We start from the raw sequence: 21,674 nt of genomic DNA on the forward strand, positions 1-21,674 counted from the left end.
TATATGCAGATTTTTAGAAGTCATTTACATAACAATAAGCCTATAAAAAGTGGGATGTATTTTAACTGAGGTTAAAAAGAAAATCTACAGACTGCACTGTTAAACTGAAGTGTCTAAAATTCACTAATCTCAATAATTTGGAAAAAGAAATTCTATAAAAAGGAGAGTAAAGAAAAGAACATAATACATAAAGTGACAAATTTGAAGACACACCAAATATATGTATCCAAAGAGTGTCATATATTGGTGCTTTCAAAAGACAAATTAATTTGAAATAAATGTGGTTAATGTGAAAAAAATGAAATAAGAATCTGATTACAATTACTCTTCTGATTAAAGAGCTTGCTGTGATGTCTTATTGCCTTTAAAATAACTTCTAGAACCTCCAAACCTCAAGGTTTGTTCATGCTGTAGCATGTACCATGTACCATGTTTCGTTTTTTTTTTTTTAACTGGATAACATTCTATTTTAGACATGTCACATTTTATCTATTCATCAGTTGATAGGCACTGGTGAGTAAGGCTGTTCTGAACTTTCATATACAAACAGATGTTTTCTTTTAGGTATATAACTAGCAATAGAATTTGCTGGGTGATATGGTAAATCTGTATTTAAATTTTTGAAAGCTGTTTCCTCAAGTAGTTGTACCATTTTGCATTCTTATTAGTAATGCTGTGAATTCCAGATTTTCCATATCCTCATCAATACTTTCTACTATGTCTTTTTGATTATAATGGTCCTAGTGGATTTGAGGAGTGTTTCATAATAGTTTTGCTTTATAACTGATGACTAACCATGTTGAACATCATTTCATGTGCTTAGTGGTCTTTTGTATATTTTTTTAGAGAAATGTCTTTTTTAAAACCTTTGCCAATTTTAAAAATTGGTTTTATGTCTTTTTATTCTTGAGTTACAAAAATTTCTTCTTATATATATTCTGGATAGCAAAATATTATTATCTGTTGGATATATGATTTTCAGAAGATGTGAGTAGTATTTCAGGAAACAAATATGGCAGTGATACATGCCACATTGTTGATGAACTGTGAAAACATGCCAAGCAAAGATGGCACGTCTTGTATGATTTATGATATTTGCAGCATCCATAATAGGCAAGTCCATGAAACATGAAAATAGATTATTGGTTGTTAGGGGACAGGGGAAGAGAGGAGTGGAGAGTGACTACTAAAGGGTCCAGAACTTCTTTCTGGAATGATGAAAATGTTCTGTAATTGATAACAGTGGTCGCAAAATCTTGTGAGAATATACTCAGAACCACTAATTGTGTACTTTAAAAGCATGAATTTTATGGTATATGCATTGCATTATATCTAAAATTTGCTTTAAAACAAGTGTGCTTTAGTTTTGTTGTTTTTTGTTTTGCCTTTTAAATTTGTACCACTTATATTGGCCACAGTGCCCCAACTTTGAATACTTGAATCATTAGCAAGAGAGGGGAGAAGTGTAGTTCCATGGGCTCTGCCTATTCTTTTTTTTTGCTGGTGGTGCTGCTGCATTTGAAAAGTCCCCATTTGTTTTTGTAAAATTTAGACATGTAGTTATTTTTAGATTTAATTTAAAACTTTCTTTTCATTAGATGTGATAGGATCAATCATTAGATTTTGACCCCCATATTATCTTTATTTCATTTGGATTAGGGCCTTTTGATATTTTTCTTACAATCAAATATACAAAGAAAAATGTGTTTGAGGTTGGATTGGATAAAGTTGGAGTTTTGATTATGGTTTCAGTACCTTTCCCAGATTAGCTTTTGTACTGAAATATTGATGGGTGAATTACAAGATTTAATATCAAAGTATAAAACAGAAAAATTTTTGTTTCAACTTTAATTTTCTTACTATCAAGCCTCCAGCATTTAAAATTTGTTCTTGTAATACTTAGCATTTTTTTGTAGATTTTGGTTTTAATATGTGAAAATGCAGTGAATGTGTCTCAATACTTTTTAGCATTGTTGACAACATTTTCATGTTACAGTATAAAGGCTACCAAATACACAGAAGTAGTTTTTTTCTTAAAAAATTGGATTTATTGTGCTCATTGTTTATAAGTAAGTGAAACAAAATAAAAGTAATCCCTTTCCTTTTGTTTTCCTATTATAGGGCTTGAACCAGGGACACTTTACACTAGCTACACATCCCCAGTCATATTTTCTTTTTCTTTTTTTTTAATTTTAATTTTTATCTTGAGACAGTCTCAGGTTGCACAGACTGGCCTCAAACTTGTGATCCACCTGTTTTCAGAGAAGCTGGGTATGAGCCACTGTGCCTGGTGATCAGTCTTTCTTAAGTCTTGTTTTTTTTTTTTTTTTTTTGTTCTAGCCATACAGAACTTATATTGTGATGCTAGTTTTGGTTCTATGATTCTTTAAGAGAATTCTAAAAGTAAGAAAGCAGTCTCCATTTTCTCTTGTGCTTATGAACCTTCTTTCTTAACTTGTACTTTCTCCATTTCATTTCTGTCATTCCTCTTCCCACCCTGCTTTAACCTTCCCTTCTTCTTGCCACCAGGCTAAAATTGGGAGACTTTATAAAATATTTTTTGACTTTTGTTTTGTTACAGTATAAGCTGTGACCATGACTACTGAAGTTGGCTCTGCATCTGAAGTGAAGAAGGACTCTGACCAGTTGGGAGCAGATGTGACCAAGGAGAAAGCTAAACAAGTAGCAGAAAATCAGCAGCATCAGTCATCTGAAACAGAGGAGGAAAAAGGTTCCCAGCCACCACCACCTGCTGAAAGCCAAAGCAGTCCACGCCGCCAGAAGAGAGCGAAGGATACATCTGAGAGCAGGGGTATTTCCCGATTTATACCCCCATGGCTCAAGAAACAGAAGTCTTATAATTTGGTAGTGGCCAAAGATGGAGGAGATAAAAAAGAGCCAACTGAAGCTGTTATGGAAGAACAGATTTTAGATAAAGAGGTTTCCCTTCCAGAAGAAGAGAGACAGGCCAAAGGGGATGCCGAAGAAACTGCTCAGAGTAAACACCAGGAGATTAAGGTGGAAATCAAGGAAGGGAAACCTTCAGTGAGCAAAGCTGAGACCCAGGTATCTTTGAGAGCAAGTGATTGGGAATGAGAACCTAAGCACTTAAGGAAAAGGGTCTGTTTGGGATCATTTCCAGTTTTCTTACATTGTGATATTGGTTTGGTTTAATGTGTTTGGAATACAGGTATCGGATTGGTCTCCCTTAGACTTCTGCCATTCCTTTTTGAAACAAATTCCAAAATAATAAAACAAAGCAAAAAAAAAAAACCCCAAACCCCCCCCACAAAAACCAACCCCCCCCCCAAAAAAACCAAACCCAACCAAACAACATCTAAAAATACTGTACAGATTGTTAAAAGGTTCCTACAGATTCCTGTTAAGGTTAAGCAGATACTCTGAGACTCCTGCTACCTTTTGTTTTAAATAATATTCCCTTTGTTTGTTTGTTTATTTACTTATTTATTTATGTGTTCAGTGGGTAATAAGTAGTAAATAGTACATTTTAAAAGGTTGCCTAATGAAGTCTAGTTTTGCTGCGGTTTGAGATTTTAATTGGAAATTCTGTTATTTCCATGATATTTAATTTGTGTTTCCTAGGATATAGTTTCTTTTAGGGATTTAATGCTAAAGTGGCCAACTTGAAAAAATGAGAAAATTGGCAGTAGAAAGAGGATGAGGGGAAATATTCTTCATGGCATAATTTTCAAATTTTTTAGAATCTTAGGCTTATGATAGTTTGAATACTGAGCAAGCTCTTCAAGATTTTCCTTTTAAGCCAGGCTAGGTGGCATGTGCTTTTAATTGCAGGTACTTGAGAGTTGAGGCAGGAGGATTGCTTGATCACAGGAGTTTGAGGCCATTCTGGGCAACAATAGCAAGACTCCCCCTCTGGGGGTGAGGGTGAACAAAAAGATTTTCTTTTTAATATGTTGTCTTCTGCAAGTTGGTTAACTTTAGCATGTACTTAATTGTTTTCTCCTTGATAGCCTGCTGAAGAAGTCAGGGAGGAGAGAGAAGAGGTGAAGGAAATACAGGAAGATGAAGTGGCAGCACCAAGGGAGACCAAGGAAGTGCAAACTAATGAACTGAAAGCAGAGAAGACTTCTCAGAAAGCCACCAAGAAGACCAAAACTGTCCAGTGTAAAGTGACCCTCCTAGATGGCACTGAATACAGCTGTGACCTGGAGGTGAGACAGAGAGATAATCGGCGAGCTATCTTGTTGTATGGAATGAAAGACATTCTGCCCTTTTTGTGGCATGGTACAATAAGTATATTTTTGTGTTTTGTTAACAAACTGTATGCCAGTATGGTGCAGTTTTACATTTAAAAAAACAACACAGAAGAGGGACATTATTTCCATGACAAACAGCATATCTTTTTTTTTGCTGTCTTTCTCTTTTTGGGGGATGGTATAAGGGACTAGGAATTGAACCCAGCTGTGCTGAGTCATGTCTCCAGACCCTTTCATTAATTTTGAGACAGGGACTTTTTGAGTTGCTAAGGGCCTGGCTAAGTTAATGAGGCTAGCCCTGAACTTGCAATCCTTGTACCTCAGCCTCCCAAGCCACTGGGATTATAGGTACCACTACCATGCCTGGCTCAAACAGTATTTCTTGATCTTGAGGATAAGCTGGGATGATGTTTTGCCATTGTGCACTCACTGGTTATGTGTACTGGTTTATGTCTGTTCTGAATGGGCATTACGTGTTTTGAATAGTACCCCTGGCTGTAAAATGTTTTACTTAAGGAGAAATGATAGTTGTAGGTTGGTCTTTCAGAATAATGAAATTTTGGCAGTGAACTTTTATCTTGAGAAAAGAGATTTATTTAAAATCTACTTTATATTTAGTTGCATTTAGTTAAAAACACCTGATTTACAGGTAATTCATTAGTACTGATGCTAACATAGGCCAGTGTAATCATTTCAAGTACCCAGCACCTTATAATTTTATGCCAGTTAGAGAAATTGTTACTTTTTACAACTAAATTTATGTATATATTGTATACTATAATTTAATGTTTAAGAATCTGTGTGAACTGCTTTGGATTATCTCAACTAATATTTGTAAGAATCAATGTAAGGTATTTATTATTGTTATTTCAATGTAAGGCTTCAAGAAAGGTGAATGTAAGGCTTCAAGAAAGGTGAAGGGGAGGGGGTTAAATAACTTGGCCAAAGTTTCGCAGCTAGTTGTTGGTGGAGCCAGGTATCCAAACCTGGCATCTTGGCTGTAGAGCTCATGAACCTGACCACAGAACTGCATAGCTTTGTCTGCCACGTGTGGGACCGATTTTACTCATGAGCTAGTCTTTAGTTTAATATTCAGTATTAAAAACATTTCCCCCAATTTCTTGAATTCTTATTTAAAACAGGAGTTATATTTAAAAACAGTGAAAATATTCACTTGGTAAAGACATCTTATTTCTATTAATCGAACAAGAGTTTATCATATATTTGAAGGTGTATTATATTGCAAGGTGTGAAAGTGTGGAAATGAATAGTTCTCAGTCCTTGCTTTGTATTAGCTATCTAGAGTTTTATTTTACTTCTCTTAGGTATAATGGTTCTAATATTTCAAGTTGAAGAAAATGTAGCAAAGGAGGATTAAAAATGCCTGTAATTCCAGTTACTCTGTAGACTAAGGCAGGAGAATTGCAAGTTCCAAGTCAGCTTCAAAACTTAGCGAGGCCCTAAGTAACTCAGCAAGACCCTGTCTCTAAATAAAATATTGAAAAAGGGCTGGGGATGTGGATCAGGGGTTAAGCGCCCCTGGGTTCAATCCCCAGTACAAAGAAAAAGAAAAAGAAAGATCCTTGTTCTTAGTTGGTTTGTGCTGCTATAACAAAGTATCCTAGAATGTATAATTTATAAAAACAGACATTTATTGCTCACAATTCTGGAGGGCTGAAGTGAAAGCCAAGGGGTCAGTAAGTTTGTGTATGGTGAGGGGCTGCTTTCTCCTTCCAAGATGTCATCTTCATGCTGCCTCTTCACATGGTGGAAGGTGGGGTGATTGCTGTGTCCTTCCATGGAGGAAGGGAAAAGGCAGCTCTCTTCAACCTCTCTTATGAGAGCACTAATTCTGTTCATGAGAATTTTATCACTTCCTAAGGACCCTGCTTACCTCTTAATCCATTACAACAGGGATTATACTTCAGTATGAATTTTGGAAGGACACATTTCTGACCATGGCAATTCTTAAAGCTTTCTTTTTTTTTTCTGCCCTTCCTAACCCTCCCCTCTTGTCCTTTCCCAAGACTTTCTCCTCTCCCAGAGAGGGAAAGAGAAGAAAGACATGCTGAATATGGCTTAGGGTAAGAAACAATAAAGAAAATTTGTCATGTTATCTTCATGCTGCCTCTTCACATGGTGGAAGGTGTGGTGTGGCACAAGTCTATAATCCCAGCTGTTTGGGAGGCTGAGGCAGGAGGATTGAGAGTTTAAAGTCGGCCTCAGCAACAGCGAGGCACTAAGCAACTCGGTGAGAACCTGTTTCTGGGCTGGGGATGTGGCTCAAGTGGTAGCACACTTGCCTGGCATGCTTGGGGCGCTGGGTTCGATCCTCAGTGCCACATAAAAATAAAATAAAAGATGTTGTGTCTACCGAAAACTAAAAAATAAATATTAATAAGTTCTCTCTCTCTCACTCTCTCTCTCTCTCTCTCAAGAGAACCTGTTTCTAAATAAAATAGGGCTGTGGCTGTGGCTCAGTGGTTGAATGCCACTGAGTTCAATCCCCAGTACCAATCAATAAACAAAACAACACCACCAACAACAAAACATAATTTATCAGTATCCTAGAAAATATTAGAATTGTTTTCTGAATTGATTCAGTTACTAGTATTTAATCAGATGTCTGTGTCTTTTCTCTCAATATTAGAATTTGGGAGTGTAGGTGTTTGAGAACCAACTTGTTCCTTCTTATGTGACCTTGAGTCATTTACTCAACATCCTGGGCCTCACTTTTTTTCATCTGTAGAATATGGGATAACTCAGATTATCTAGAATATCCCTTTCATTTTTGAAGTTCTTTAAATCTCTAAACTATAGGATTGACCAATATACTTAATGAAGTTTAATATTAATCACTATGCCTACTTCCTTCTTTCCCTACCTTTAACATGCATTTATTAAATGTCTGATTCGTTTTGGGATGGTTGAAAATAAAGCAAGTTCTTGTCTGTGCAACTAGTTCTTTTCTGTGATTCTGCTACTTCTAAGGAATCAACTTGTGTTATCCAGAGCAGACTTGAGATAGTATCCATAGTTAAAAGGAATAGCTTAGTCCTTTAATTCACCAAAAATTAAATTGACTGGGGGAAGCATAGGAGTTTACCTTTATGAATATATTAACTTACAGACAGCATCTTCTCATTTAATAGATTATTTTTTTATTTGCCATTATTAAATGCACTTTTGAGGACAATACATGATATGTAAGCTTTGTAGTGGCTGTGTTGAATAAACCTCTTTCAAGTACAAAGCAAAATGGAATTTGAGTAGATTTTAGTGATGCCACCATCCCACAGCAAATTTTATGACCAGCAGGTCACTTGAATTCTAAGCAGTGACTGTATATCTGAATATGTGACATAATTTATCAGGATTCTAGTAACTGTTATAACAGTGCAGAATTTTAAGTTGTATTCCCTTTTGTAATTAATTTCCTGCTTAACCTTACTTTCTTCTCATTTTGGTTTTCTGGTTGCTGGTTGCCTAGTATCATTAGTTTGGGTCTGCTACTCATCAGAATGACTTTTCCTTCCTCTTCAGGAGTGGGACCCAGAGGACAGCTATCATGTGGCTGAGTGCTTTCATATTTCCTCATTTTTAGATTGGGTGATATGCTGATGCTGCTTATCTGCATTACCATAGCTGTATACAAGAATTCTGTGTCTGAGTATAATTTAAAGAAGTATGTTGCGGGAAATTTTAGCTATTAATTTGTGAATAGTCAAGTAAGGTGATATAATCTGGGAAATAAATACTTTTATTTGGTTTGGGAGAATATATTTGTTTTCATCTATTTGTCAGTAAAGATTAATTTTCTCTCATGGCTTTTCAGATGAGGGTAGTTATTGCTTCTTTTCTTTCTGTATGTGTCTAATTTTCAGTCAGACCTAGCATGCCCACTGAAGGAGGACCTAATTATCTTTATTTAGGGCACCTACAACAGTAAAGGGAAACTATTAGAAGCATGAACTTTATAGTTTATAAGGGCCTTATGGAATACAGTGAGCTTTTGGAAGACCTCAAGTACCAGTATGAGAAGATTAAAACTGATCCATAAAGCAAAAAAAAGGAGCTGGGAGTAATGTAACAGAAGCTTTAAAGTCATTGTTTTACAAGACATAGTAAGTCAAAGTGCCATTTAGATTTGGAACATACTAAAGTGCTATCTAGCTGCAGTAATTTAAGGTTTTTTTTTTTTTTTTTTTTTAATTCACTACATTGGTTGGGGTACATATCAATGGTCTTTATAGATTACAGTTTTATGTGGAAAAAAAAGAAACCCCCTTTAAACCATTTAATGTAAATGTTTCTATACTAAATGCTTAGTATGATTTTTGGTGGTAGTTTTGTTTGTTGTTCTAACATTACCTTTGCTTTCCAGATTATTCTTTCTTTATAGATATAATTAATAAGTACATATGTTTGTGTTGTGTGTGTGTGTGTGTGTGTGTGTGTGTGTGTATCTGTACATTCATTTGCATCTCTTTTCTCTCCCATCCCTACTTCTTCTGTTTTGTGAAATTTGGGTCTCACTGTGTTGCTCAGACTGGCCTTCAGCTCCTGAGCCTCCTGAGTAGCTGGAACTATTGGTGTGTACCACCCACCTTGCTTTCTTCTACCTTTTTCTTTTTTGGGTACCTGGGGTTGATTAAACCTAGGAGTGGTTTTCCACTGAGCTACATTTCCAGCCCTTTATACTATTTATTAATTACTTTTTTTTTTTTGGTGGTGGTACTGGGGATTGAATCCAGGGCCTTAGGTGTGCTAGGCAAGATCTCTATACTGAACTAAATTCCCAGCCCTTTATTTTTTATTTTGAGACTGTCTCACTAAATTGCTGAGGCTGGCCTTGAACTTGGAATCCTCCCACCAGTCTCCTGAGTAGCTGGCATTACAAGTGTTTGCCTGGCTTTCCGCCTACATTTTATGTCTTCCTGTTCAGCGTTCTTTCTCCTATGTACCATCTGAGCCTATTCTTTCTGTTCGTGAACCTCAGGAATTAAAGACAATTGCAGAAGGAGACCAGGAACAGCACTGTTTTTAAAAACCCATTGAAAGCCTTACTTTTGAGGAAAAAGAGTATAGGTTAATATTAAGTGGATAAAAGAATTCCACACAGATTTGCAAAATTCCCAGAAGATAGAAATAATAAATGACCATAAGTATTGGGTAATTGCGTTTTTAGAGAATGATAGTACTTAGTTAAGTTAAAAAAAAAAAAAATTCTATGGAAACGGCTTGTCTTTAATGTTATCTTTGGCTTGTGTAACAGTAGGTCTGTTACCAAATCATGCAATTTTGACCCAAAGCCTAATCTTGTCTTTTTGTGTATTTGTTCTAAATCTTTGCTGTTTTCATTTTGTACTAATTTTTATCTGTTGACAAATTGAATCTCAGATATTTTTGTAGAAAATTTCTTTCTGAGGATTATGAGGTTTTTTTTTAATATTTATTTTTTAGTTGTAGTTGGACACAATACCTTTATTTTTATGTGGTGCTGAGGATCAAACAGCACCTCGCACATACTAGGCAAAACCCAGCCCTTGAGGATTGTTTTTTAATGAAGTAACTTTATATTTCTGTTCTTGAATTTTTTTTTTGGTGGTATTAGGGATTGAACCCAGGGCCTTGTGCATGTGAGGCAAGCACTCTACCAACTGTGCTATATTCCTAGCCCCTTAATATGTCAACTTTTATCTCTTTAGTTATTTGAATGATAAGTGACAAGCTCCTTTGGTTTCAGAGTTTGATTGTGAAGAATTTTAGGGTGTCTTTTGGGTTCTGCATGCTGGCTCTAGGGGATTCGTTATGGGACTCTTGGGATACTGCTGCTTGAACTTGTTTATACACTCAGTGTGTTAAAACAGCAGGGATCTTTCCTTTAAGAAAGAGATATAGTAAGATTTAGTTAAATCCATGGATACTAAAAAAAAACAAAATTGGCAGATCTATGTTTACTTTTCTTTTGACTCCGTGAATGTCTTGAGGAAGTTACTTCTTGTCTTTTCGAGTATTCTCAGATTGCACATAAGAATGAAAATATTTGCTTCCTCTATTTCTAGGATCAAGCTTGGTTTTACTATGACTGATAAGTCTGTATATATTTCTTAGATTTGGAAAATAATCATGAACGTTCCTAAACCTTTGAAATCATGAGTGAATGTGCATTCGGAGTTAGAGTTGCTCAAATTTTCCTCTGGCATCTAAAAGTGTTCCCACGTGTTGATTTTGTCTGAGAATTAAGGGCATTGTTTTTGCCCACACAAGGAATGTCAGAACCATTTTTTCCCCCTAAGTTATGAATAAGGCTGTCAGAGTGTAGGCTGTCTTCTTCAGTGTTCTGGTGATAAAAGTGTTTATCAGAAAGTGGTATGTGCCAAAGTCGTCTTGCCTTCCTTGTGTCTGGTTCTGGTCTCAGAAATCCAATTTGATAGCATTGCTTTCTAGTGTGTTTTATTTATTTATTTGTTCATCTATGTCTACTTTCACTTTCCAAGGTTTGTCTTTCATATTATAATACTGACCCTTATTAGGTTTACTAAATAATTTTAAATTATCTACATGTTTGTAGAAGATACAGAAATTGTGACACACTATAAAATCCCAGAGAACAGTGCAGATTTATATGTGACTTGGGAACGGGGAATAAGTCAATTGGGATACATTATATGCAACTTGAAATTCCAAGGACACAGGTCCAGATGGACTGTCTTTGCCCATCTGTCTGTCCATCTACCCTTTAGCTTTAAAAAAGGATTTAAAGAGGTAATCCTGTCCAAGTGACTTATTTATATGGCACAGAAGTCTTTTCCAACTGAGTGATAGAAATTTTAGTCTAGCCTGAAGAAGATAACAGAACTTGGACTTTAAACAAGTTAACATTTTAGATGGGCCCTCTGGGGTGTTAGGTATGACCTCAGGCCATTATTTGAGCTCTGATACCACTATTTTGTGTGCCTTCCTTTAGTAGTCAAATTGATCTTCTACTAAAATACATCATGAGTTGTCTGTCTTCCTCTAAAAAGTTTATGATCATATAATCTCTGTATTCTGCTTTCCCCAACCACGTAATTCTTCTCTGGCTTTCAATGTTTAACTCAAATCCAACCCTCAGAATGTTTTTTTTCTTCCTCTGAACTTGTTTGTGCCATTGGTTTGGTAATTAATCATGTGCTGTCCTGTGAAAAGAATCTCTTGTATTGTTGTATTGAACAGCTGCTAAAATCTTGTATTGTTTGATTTTTCTCATGTTTATAGTGTTTCTTCACCTGGACTGCTGTTAGTTTCTTGACAAAAAGAACTTTTTTTTTCTTCGCATAGAGCACTAACGTAGGCTTTTGCCCAAAGCACTTCTCATAAAAAGTAATTTTGATTTATTTTCTTCTACTTTATTGTACATTTATGTTTCTTGTCTCTCTTTTCCAAGATACATGACAGGATTGGCTTATTTATGTTCCTAATTTTCTTTCCATTCTCTTCAGTTAAAAAAGAAATCACTTATATGTATGTATATATAATCCACCCCCTCCCTCATGGTTGCTACTTCTGTCTGCCATTGCTCTGAGAATTAATTCCAAATTCTTAGAATCAGCAGGTTAACTTCTTGTAGAAATATTTCAGGATCTTAAGTAAATGAGAAAAGAAAAACCTATTTTGCGGAAGACAGGTGGCAGTGTTCTAATAGTTTGATCAAGTAGATTAATTGTTGCTTTTTAAATCCTATTAAACATTTATTTTTTAGTCTCTATAATGGCCATGGAAGGAGTAAAATGTATTCACTCATTCAACAATAATTTTAAACTTTCAATTGTGTTAAATGTGATGATAAATTCTTTAGAAGACACATTTCTTAAGAATATTGTTTGTTCATAAACAGACAGGCAAGTAGTTGAGAATTTAACAATAACACTCTTGAAAACCATGAATGATAAAATGTGAGGCATTTTCTAAAGGCACATAGGAGCTCAGATAAAGAAGACATTTGAGTGTACTACAAGAAATAGGAAAGACTTCTTGAGCTGAGACATAGAGAATAAACAAAATTGGAAAATAAAGTGATTCGGAAAGGAGGGAACCCCAAAGAAAAATCATATAGACTTTGAAATGAGAATATAACCCCTCCTGTCTAATCCATTTAATAGCTACAAATATCTAGGAAACAATTAAAACCCAAGTTTCATTATAGTGGCATATATTATCTAATGGTATTTCTACCATAAGGCAGCGATTCAGAAAAACTAAGAATAGAGAAAGTATAGGCATGGCCTCAGCAGGAATTGACTGATTATAGCTTTGAGTACTAATGTGCCCCTTATCCAGGTGCAGTGAGCCCATTTACTGCTGCAGTCTCGTGAGTTTCTCATGTTACGGTCTGCAATTGGCAATGAATATAGGCAGAGCTTAGTGAGGAGGTAGATAGTCATAATGGGATTGGGCCAGGAGAGGACTCTGTGATCTTCTGTATCATTAATTATTTCTTATTAAATAACTGTTTAACGTACTCATTTGTTAATAAATAAAAGTAATTTTAATAAATATATTTAATTAGTAATCTTAAAAAAAAAAAGAAAAACCTGTTACATTTCTACGGAAGGTTATTAAACTTATGTGTTACAGCAGAACAGAAATGAATGCAACATGGTCTTACCCCTGTAGGAGTTCACAGCCTGGGGTAGAGGGGATGCAAAATTTCCAAAAGCTAAGAATTCTTTCACTTAAACTGGTATTGCCATTGGGTCATATTGCTTGCTGGTTGGATATAGGCTGGGAAGAGGAGACCTTATTTCTTGGCCCTGTTTCAGTAATAATATATCCTTTTCTCTTGAGCAAATTGAAGAATGATATGGCTTGCTTTCTTTCTCTTTGAGGGTGGGATGCTTGCTAGGCAAGTGCTCTACCACTGAAGTACATCTCTTGCTCATGATATGGTTTCATTTCTAAGTAGTCATGAAATTCTACCACATGCTTTCTCTTTTCTGTCTTTCCTATTTTTGATAGTCAAAATACAGAGATTATCTTTTTAGTCCCTACATCAGTGGTATTTTGAAAGCACTAAACTTGACACTGGAAAGTAACTTCTGAGTAACCATCTTGACGTAATTTTGACGACAGTATCCTTTTCTTATTGGCCCTTTTTCACACATTCTGCCAGGCATGCTAAATCCTTGGGAATTTGTCACTTGGAGTTTTTCCTCTATCCAGAGATCAATAGGAGTCCTGGAACCAGGTCTTTGATTTATTTTTCTATTTTGTAATAAAAAACTACTTTAGAGTTGAATGTTAGATATGAAAGGGAGGAGTCAATTTCAGAATAAATTGAGTAACTTTTAAATCTGCTTAGATACATTTTTCTCACCTAGAATATGTAGACATTAAAAATTTTCAAATCCTTGTCATGGTTTATCAAATGAAGAAGTTATAGTCTAATTAACTCTTAGTTGAAAACATAAAAATCTTGTTAAATCTACTAAATTCAGAATCAGTCTGTTGTCAGTTACTGTTTTATTTACAGTCTCTTTTCCTCCATATTGTTGACCTTATTTATTCCTGAACAAATTAAAGATGTTAACTGGTTAACTGACAGCGTTTTAATTTTGCAACTGTTCAGGAAGTTTTGCCCCATTATTCTCTTCCCTGATCCTACCTCTACCATTCCCCCATCTAAACTTTCTGACATGGTGGGAGACAGGGATTTGAGAACCTGCTTCTACATGAATAGTGTTTGGTTTACCTCGCAAAAATTGGAGCTGGGTGGCCATTCTGTTCTTTTCATCCAGTAATTTGAACAGTTTTGGCCGGGCGCTTGCCTAGTATGTTCAAGGATCAAACCCCGGATTCAATTTCTAGCACTACAAAAGCAAAAGCAAACATGAACAGAATTTATCATTAATATTTACAATATAATATACTAACATTTGGAGCCTCTAGAGATTGAATGCAATGTAACACAATAGTCTATGAAAAGCACTAGATTACTCAGAGATTTTTCATGCACGGAGCCTAAATGATGAATACATGGATTAATGATGTTTCCAATTGCTATTTTAATATTTGTTCAGTTATACTATGGAACAATTACATAAAAACTCTAAACTGTGTTAGAAAAATTATGATTTTTTTTTACTCTCATATTCTGAAGGGTTAAATCTCGGGACAAAAATCTCCATTCTACTTATCAACCATACTGTATCTCATCATTATGTGATTCATTTGTAAACATGCCATTTTAACCTATTTTGAAGGTGAGCCTGATTCCTTGCATCAGTCTAGTTAGTCCCACAGAGGAAACTTAATTTGAGTGTTATCATGACCGATTTGTTATATTCATTTATATTTTCCTCCATATGTCAGCAATTTACGTCAAGCAGAAATGCTGTAATAAGCTATCTTTTGTAGCACAGAAAGCCTGTATGAATCAAATGTCATAATTCATTTTAAGCAAATAGTTTGCAGAGAATGTGCCAGTCTCCAGAAGTTTGCTGCTTACTGTTTTTGAAATAAAATTGTTTTGTAAAGTGTTTCCACCAGATAAGTTGTCTATTTTTTTCCTTTTTTAAAAATACATTTTCATGGGAGTGATGCTCAGCAATTTTTAAAAAAAGACACTTAAAATTGGTTTCCTTTGGTTAGAAGTTTTATGCCAGCTTCTTTATTATCTAACAATTATATTTCTCCATCTTTTTAAGAAATTATACTTCTTCACATACTTACACCCTACCTTGCTGTTCAGGGTGAAAAAATAATTGGATGAAAACACCATAAATCTTCATTTCTAAACAATTATTTTAGTGGCTGAGGTTCTAATCTCTCTTAGTCCATGGTATAATTTATTTTTTAAGATCATGGAATGTTAAGGAATTTATATTTCACAGTATTTTTTGGTCTCAGTAGTATTTGTTTAAATATATTCTGTGTATTCTGAAATAATTTTTATTCTTATATACTCATGCTGAGAAGGTAAAAAAAATTTTTTTTCCCTTGTGTATGAATTTCACTCTTTAGATAAGCTTTATATAGATTAAGATACCCACATACATATATATGTATATATGAGTTAAATTGATATATTATTTTTATAAGTGGTAATACTTTACAAAGGCAGATGGACCAAATTATAGGCTGGATTTGGCATGCAAATCTCATCATGAGGAAGGAACTCTTGGACTTTGAAGAATGATGTATTCAGGGAAACCCTGCAATACCTAGACTATTATATTTGAAAATGACAATAGTAGAAACTTGGGGTTATAAGGAAGAGATTTAATATATTCTTGTCTGTTAAGGATAACATAATAGTACTGTAAACTTTTGTTTAAGGGAAGGTCATGCTTTTCTGGGTCACTATTAACATTTTTGACCCAGGATTGCTTTACTTGGCTTGGCTTTTACCAGAAATCTTTCCATCTTGCAAAGCCAATTCATCACTGGGGCTCGAAATGAATTAAAAATTTCACTTCTTCCAAATCTTACAGAAAAGTTGCAAAGAAAGCATAAATGTGAATGCACTCACTCTTTTTTCTTTTTTTCTTTCTAATTTTTACTTTTTTAAATTAGTGAATTAGGGCTGGGGCTGTGGCTCAGTGGTAGAACGATTGCCTAGCCTGTGTGAGGCACTGGGTTCGATCCTCAGCATCACATAAAAATGAACAAATAAAATAAAGGCATTCTGTCCATCAATTACCCAAAATAAAAAAATAAATTAGTGAATTATAGTTATATATAATAGTGGAATTCATTTTGACATATTCATAAATGCATTTAACATCATTTGCTCCATTCAGTTCCCAGTATTCCTCTTTCCATTTCCTCATCCCTCCCCTGACACTCTTTGTATACTCTGGTGGTCTTGTATTTTTTAAATTGGTGTATTATATATAAAATTGGAATGCATTCTGATATATACTCATGTATACACATAGCATAATTTGATCAACTTCTAAATACACAAACTCTTTATCTTCTACCCTTTTGCAATCTGCTTCCTGAAATTTTGCTGGTGCTGATTCCATTCTTAGGCATGTGTATTTAGTGTGCATGTGTACATATACAGATTCACATGCACTTTCCATCATTTTAGAATAGTTTCTATATGGAGCAGAGCTAATAGTGTTTGTTCAATCTATTTTAATTGTAAGTCTACTTTTTACTTTGTTTAGCAAAGTGAGCTGTCCTTCTGAATTTAGCACCTTTCAGGGTTACCATGAAGGTTTCTGGCCATCTTATATACTTTAAATTTGTTATAGTAGCTTCATTAGTGTCTGTTTTTTGACATGGTTCATTGTTTCCTTGGTATATACTTTCCATAAGTTTTCATTTCCTTGTTTTGTTATTTCTTGCAAGTACCTAGATAATCTAATTTATTTAGGCTTTGTATTTAATTGAGTAGAATGGAGGTCAGTCTTAGGGAATGAAGGGATGAACATGCTATTTTGCTTAAAATTTTACTTTGTGTTTTCTAAGTATATTTGTCCCTGGGTGTCTGAGGGGATTGGTTCCCAGACCGCCATATATACCCAAATCTGAGCAGCCTCAAGCTGCTTATATTTGTATGTAATCTATGTATGCCCTCCTGAATATTTTAAATCATCTCTAGATTACTTATATTTTGTAATACAATGTAAATGCTGTCTAAGTAGTCATTATACAGCATTGTTTAAGGAATAATGACAAGAAAAAAAAAGGGTCACGTTCATACAAATGTCACCCTCCTCTACCCTCAAAGTGTTTTCTGTGTGCTTGGTTAACTCCATGGATATGGAGCGTCAGTGCTAAAAGGTATCATTCGTTTGTTATGCTCTTGGTTTGTCCCATTATTTTTTGTGTACTGTTTGTGTTTTGTTCATTAACTACTTCTGGACTAAGCATTGGTGAGACTGTTGAGGAATAATCTCTTCTGAGCCCTGTTTGGAGCCTGTGCAGCACAGAAGAAGGGATGCTCTTCTTTGTCTATGGTGGATTTTAGATTCAGTGTGTTTTTTTATTTCTTGGTGCCTTTCCTTCTCAGCATTTTTTATTCCTAGTTCCATGAGGATATTCAATTATTCCTTTTTTATTATAATAAAAAGAAAATATTTTGTGCCTCCTGCCTACTTTTTTTTCTCTTTGGAACTAAAGTTCGTAGTTCCTCAAACCTGCAAGGTAAGCTTCCAAGTAATGAATGAGCAGATCATCAGTTTGAGCAAATGACTTTAATGTGTGAATGATTATTTAACACTGCTTTCTGAGACAATTTGCATTTTAAAAGAAGATGCTTATTCATTCTTAGAACCATAAATGGTAGAACTAATGAAGACAAGAGAAGTAGAAAAATTTAGAAACTTGGGAGGGGTGTAGTAGAGGGGTGGCGTTTTAGCATCTTTGAGCTGGTGGACACTTACCAAGTAAGGTAACCTTTTTGGGAGACATCCAAATGTTCCCGTTTCGGAATCTCCATGTTTCTCATTGATGAGCTATAGTTTTCCCCTTATGTAGCATTAATTTATGTGTATGTGTATTTTAAGTCAAGCAAGACCTTTAAGATTACCCAGCAACCCTCCTTCTCCTAAGGTGAACAAAGACTTTGTTGTTAGTTTTCTCTTTTGTTTTACTTTAGTTTCTTAGTCATTTACTAGGAATGAAAAACTTACATGAAAAAAATGTTAAGTTGAATGGAAACACTGTTGCTTCTGATAAATCAGTGTTTAAAAATTGAGATATTTGAAATTTATTTCTTAAATTGCCCAGAAGTTGCTTGTCATCATATTCAAGAATCGGAAATTTAGGTGGTAAGGTATAAGTTTGTGTCTTTCCATTGGATGATTTCTTTCTTAAAATAGACTCAAATGTAGTTGTCTTTAAAGTTTGGTCAGATGCATTTTAATTTAACCAGTTTATTAATTGTGTGTGTGTGTGTGTTTCCCCCTTTTTCATAGTATGTTGGGATTGAACCCAGGGATGCTTTTAGCACTGAGCTACATCCTCAGCCCTTTTTATTTTAAATTTTAAGACAGGGTCTCACTTGCTTGGCCAGGTGGGCCTCAAACTTGTGATATTTCTGCCTCAGCCTCCCAAGTTGCTGGGATTTCAGACATGCTCCACCATATCTGGCTTATTGGTCATTTTACAAAGGATTTTAAATAAAAAGTGTAACAGTTGAAATCTTCCCTCATTATCTTAGCTTTTTTTATTGGAGTCTTTGAAAGATTGAAGAGTATATGCCATTAGATGTGATCTTGCCAAATGGAAAACTGAAAGATGAAGAATTTGGTGTGTGAAGGCAGATGGTGGTTTTCTGGAACTATTCTGTTTGCTGACCTAGGTATCACTGTGCTTCATGGTCATAATCTTCATTAAGCTTCTTAATAATAGAGACATGACTATGATGAATATAGCTCAGTGGTAGAGCACTTGCCTAGCATGTGTGAGGCTCTGGGTTTAATCACCAATACTGCAAAAAAGGAGGGAAGAGGCACAGGAATTTTAGGGCAGTGAGTCTGCTCTGTATGACACTCTAATAAGGAGTACATATCACTAAACGTTTGTTCAAACCCAAAAAATAAAAGGGAACCCTAATGTTAAAGTATGGACTTTTGGGCAATGTTCTTATGTCATTGTAGATTCTTTAAGTGTAACAGATGTACTACTCTGTGGAAGATGTTTCTAATAATGGGAGCAGGAGTTATGCATGTGTGATGGGGGCAGTGTGGATAGTGGGAAATTCTGTACTTTCTATTCAAGTTTGCTGTGAACCTGAAAGTGCTCTAAAAATAGTCTAATTAAAAATTTAAAAATACAGATGCCCAGATGCTGCCTTTGAAGATTCTGACCCAGTAGGTCTAGTGCTGAACTTGAGCATCTGTGTAGAAGAGTTAAAACTGCTTTTAGAGGCTGGGACAGACTGTCTGCCAAGGCACTCCCTCGCAGGACATCTGCTCCCCAGGTCTATGGCCCATCAGCCCCTTGTTGAAAGATTACTATTGGTGGGAAGTTTTTTTTCTAGTGAGGGCGTGCAGGGGGAATGAAGTAGAGACTCTACATTAAGATCATGTGTTGGGTTCATGCATTGACAGCTGTTTTCTAACTCTGCTTGGAAGCTGAATTTGTCTGGTTATGATTTGTTTTGTGCAATGACCATTATATAGTAAGGATTTGAGAAATAGTAACTATATCTCTAAGTTATATTTTAAAACTCTTATTATATTTTTCTCAGAATCTTTCCAGTTTTCTTTGAAAATACTTAACTTGAGTCCTATACCTTGGATAAATTGCCAATATAGTTTTTATATTTTATCAATTAACTTTGTGATTTGGAAAGTCTCTAATCACAAATGTGCTCAGCTTATATGTTCATGATGACTTCATAAATTAAAGAATTTGCTGAGACTTAAAAAGTAAACTTCAGCTAATACTTCAATAGGCAAGGACAAAACCTACAAGATTTAATGATAACGTAATTTATCTTGAAATTTTGAATAAAGCAGTCCTTAGAGTCTAAGGACTTACCTTATTGGTAAATCAGAAGAAAGACATTGATCTCACAATTGGGTTACAGAAACCCAACTGGGTTACAAAAAAGCAGAATATGAAAGATAAATTTATTTATTCCATCACTGAAATAAACTCTAGAAGCACAAATCTAGTTCGATTTTACACATAAGAAATTGCAGGCCATTGAGCAACTATTTACTTAGAGCAAATGCAGATTTAGGAAAGGGATGCCTTCAGGATCATGTTTTATGAATGGTTGAGCAACTGACATGTATTAGAACAGATAGGATGTTTATTATTGTTCATTATTTCACTTAATCCAAAGGAAATTATAATTCCCTGTGTAAAGTTTGTGTGTGGATAGTTATATTTCAGGTAGGTAATGGGAGTGGGAATTGGTTCCTGGTGGAGCGACCAATACCCTTGTTCAGTAGTGTGGAGGAGATAGAAGTCCTCCAAGTGGTAACCTCTGGTCCATTAGCTGACTCTTGTGTCCTGAAAAGTGTTGAAAACCTCTGTGTTATAAGAGATAAAGACTATAGCCACCTTAGAAATATGGGATGTCATTATATAGTTATAGATGAAAGCTTAAAAGGTTAATGTTTTATCTTTTAAAACTAAAAATTAGCATTTATTTTCTTTGTCTAAAAAAGACCTCTTGTGTGTCAGCTTTGTGGCTCAGTAGTAGAGAGCTTGCCTAGCTTTTCACAAGGACCTGCGTTTGATTCCCAGCACAGGAAGTTGGGGTGTGGTGTGGGGAGGGCATGTCTTAGATTTCGATTTGTGGTTGGTAGTGTTTTTGTTTATTAATAATGTTGGTAGCAAGATTTCAATTGTGTAGATTTTTGAAAATTTCCACATAGCATAAAGATGAAATGCATTTTTCTGTTCTGTTTAAACTTACTTAGTTGCCTTAAAGATGAATTGTGCCTCTGTGTCTTCTAGGAGTTAATTCAAGTATATATGATTTTATGAAAATTGAGCCTGTTTACTTCTAGCTCTGCCCAGGGTTTCCTTTAAAATAATTGCAGGGGAGGCTGTAGGATACTCCTGCAAGCCAGTCTAGTCTAGTGTTCTTTTAGTTTATTTAGTAGCAGCTTGTTAATTTTTTATTGCTAGCACCTAAAACTACATTGAATGTTTTCTGTTATTAATGTCAATAATACTGAAAACTTCCTCAATATTCTTCCATAATCCTTTCATTCCTGCAGAATGGAAAAGAGGAATAGAGATATTTAATGAACTGTGAGGAAAAATTTCTTATTCTTTACAGTAATTTGTAAGAAATATACATGTTTACATAAATCTCATACGTATATATAAAGTATTTCTGATGAGTGAAAATTGTCTGAAAAGGGGTTTTCAAATGTTTATGAAAAGGAAGGATACTGTATATGTGTATGTCTATGTACATGTATATAGATACATTTTTCTTTAACATATATATATTCATGTTAGTGTTTTATATATAACACATATATTTATCTTTTGAGTAATTAAAACCTTTTTTATCCTTAATTCTTATTAAAATGACAAAGGAAACTTTACTGAAAAAGTGTTTTTTGCTATAAATGGCTCATTTACTTCTGGAATTGTGTTCTGAACACATGTGCAAAATCGTTAGCTTGGTTTTCTTTTTTGCTGGGATCTGAATGAACCTTGGGGCAGATTTGTGTTCCCAGCTCTCAGATTGTTAGGAAAAGAATCTGATAAATCATGGCATTGGACTATTTGGGACACTTTCTTTCCTCTTTTGTATTATTATTTTTTTAAATTTCTTCCACCCACCATAAGAATATATCAGTTGTTGTGTTTGCTCTGTGCATACCTTTCTTTCTTTGGCCTTTTATATTTGCATAGTGTAGTTTAGAGCTAGTGCAAAATGCATAGCTCTGTGACTGCAATGTATGGATTGCATTGTGCACTTCCCATCACTGGCTCCTCAGCATACAATAACTGCAGTGTGGA

The 21,674-nt window shown here is 34.9% G+C and overlaps 1 protein-coding gene across 17 annotated transcripts in view; it reads left to right on the top strand.

Annotated features, from left to right (window-relative positions):
- Positions 1-21,674, top strand: part of Epb41l2 (erythrocyte membrane protein band 4.1 like 2) — a 192,064-nt gene that overhangs the window by 80,442 nt on the left and 89,948 nt on the right. For all 17 annotated transcript variants that reach the window (XM_076858249.2, XM_076858248.2, XM_076858245.2 and 14 more), the window contains 2 exons: positions 2,582-3,066; positions 3,993-4,193. In XM_076858249.2, coding sequence (XP_076714364.2) covers positions 2,596-3,066; positions 3,993-4,193 — 672 coding nt within the window. In that variant the 5' untranslated portion in view covers positions 2,582-2,595. The remainder of the gene's footprint in view (positions 1-2,581; positions 3,067-3,992; positions 4,194-21,674) is intronic.

This window comes from Callospermophilus lateralis, chromosome 6, assembly GCF_048772815.1.
Source record: "Callospermophilus lateralis isolate mCalLat2 chromosome 6, mCalLat2.hap1, whole genome shotgun sequence".
NCBI lineage: Eukaryota > Metazoa > Chordata > Mammalia > Rodentia > Sciuridae > Callospermophilus > Callospermophilus lateralis.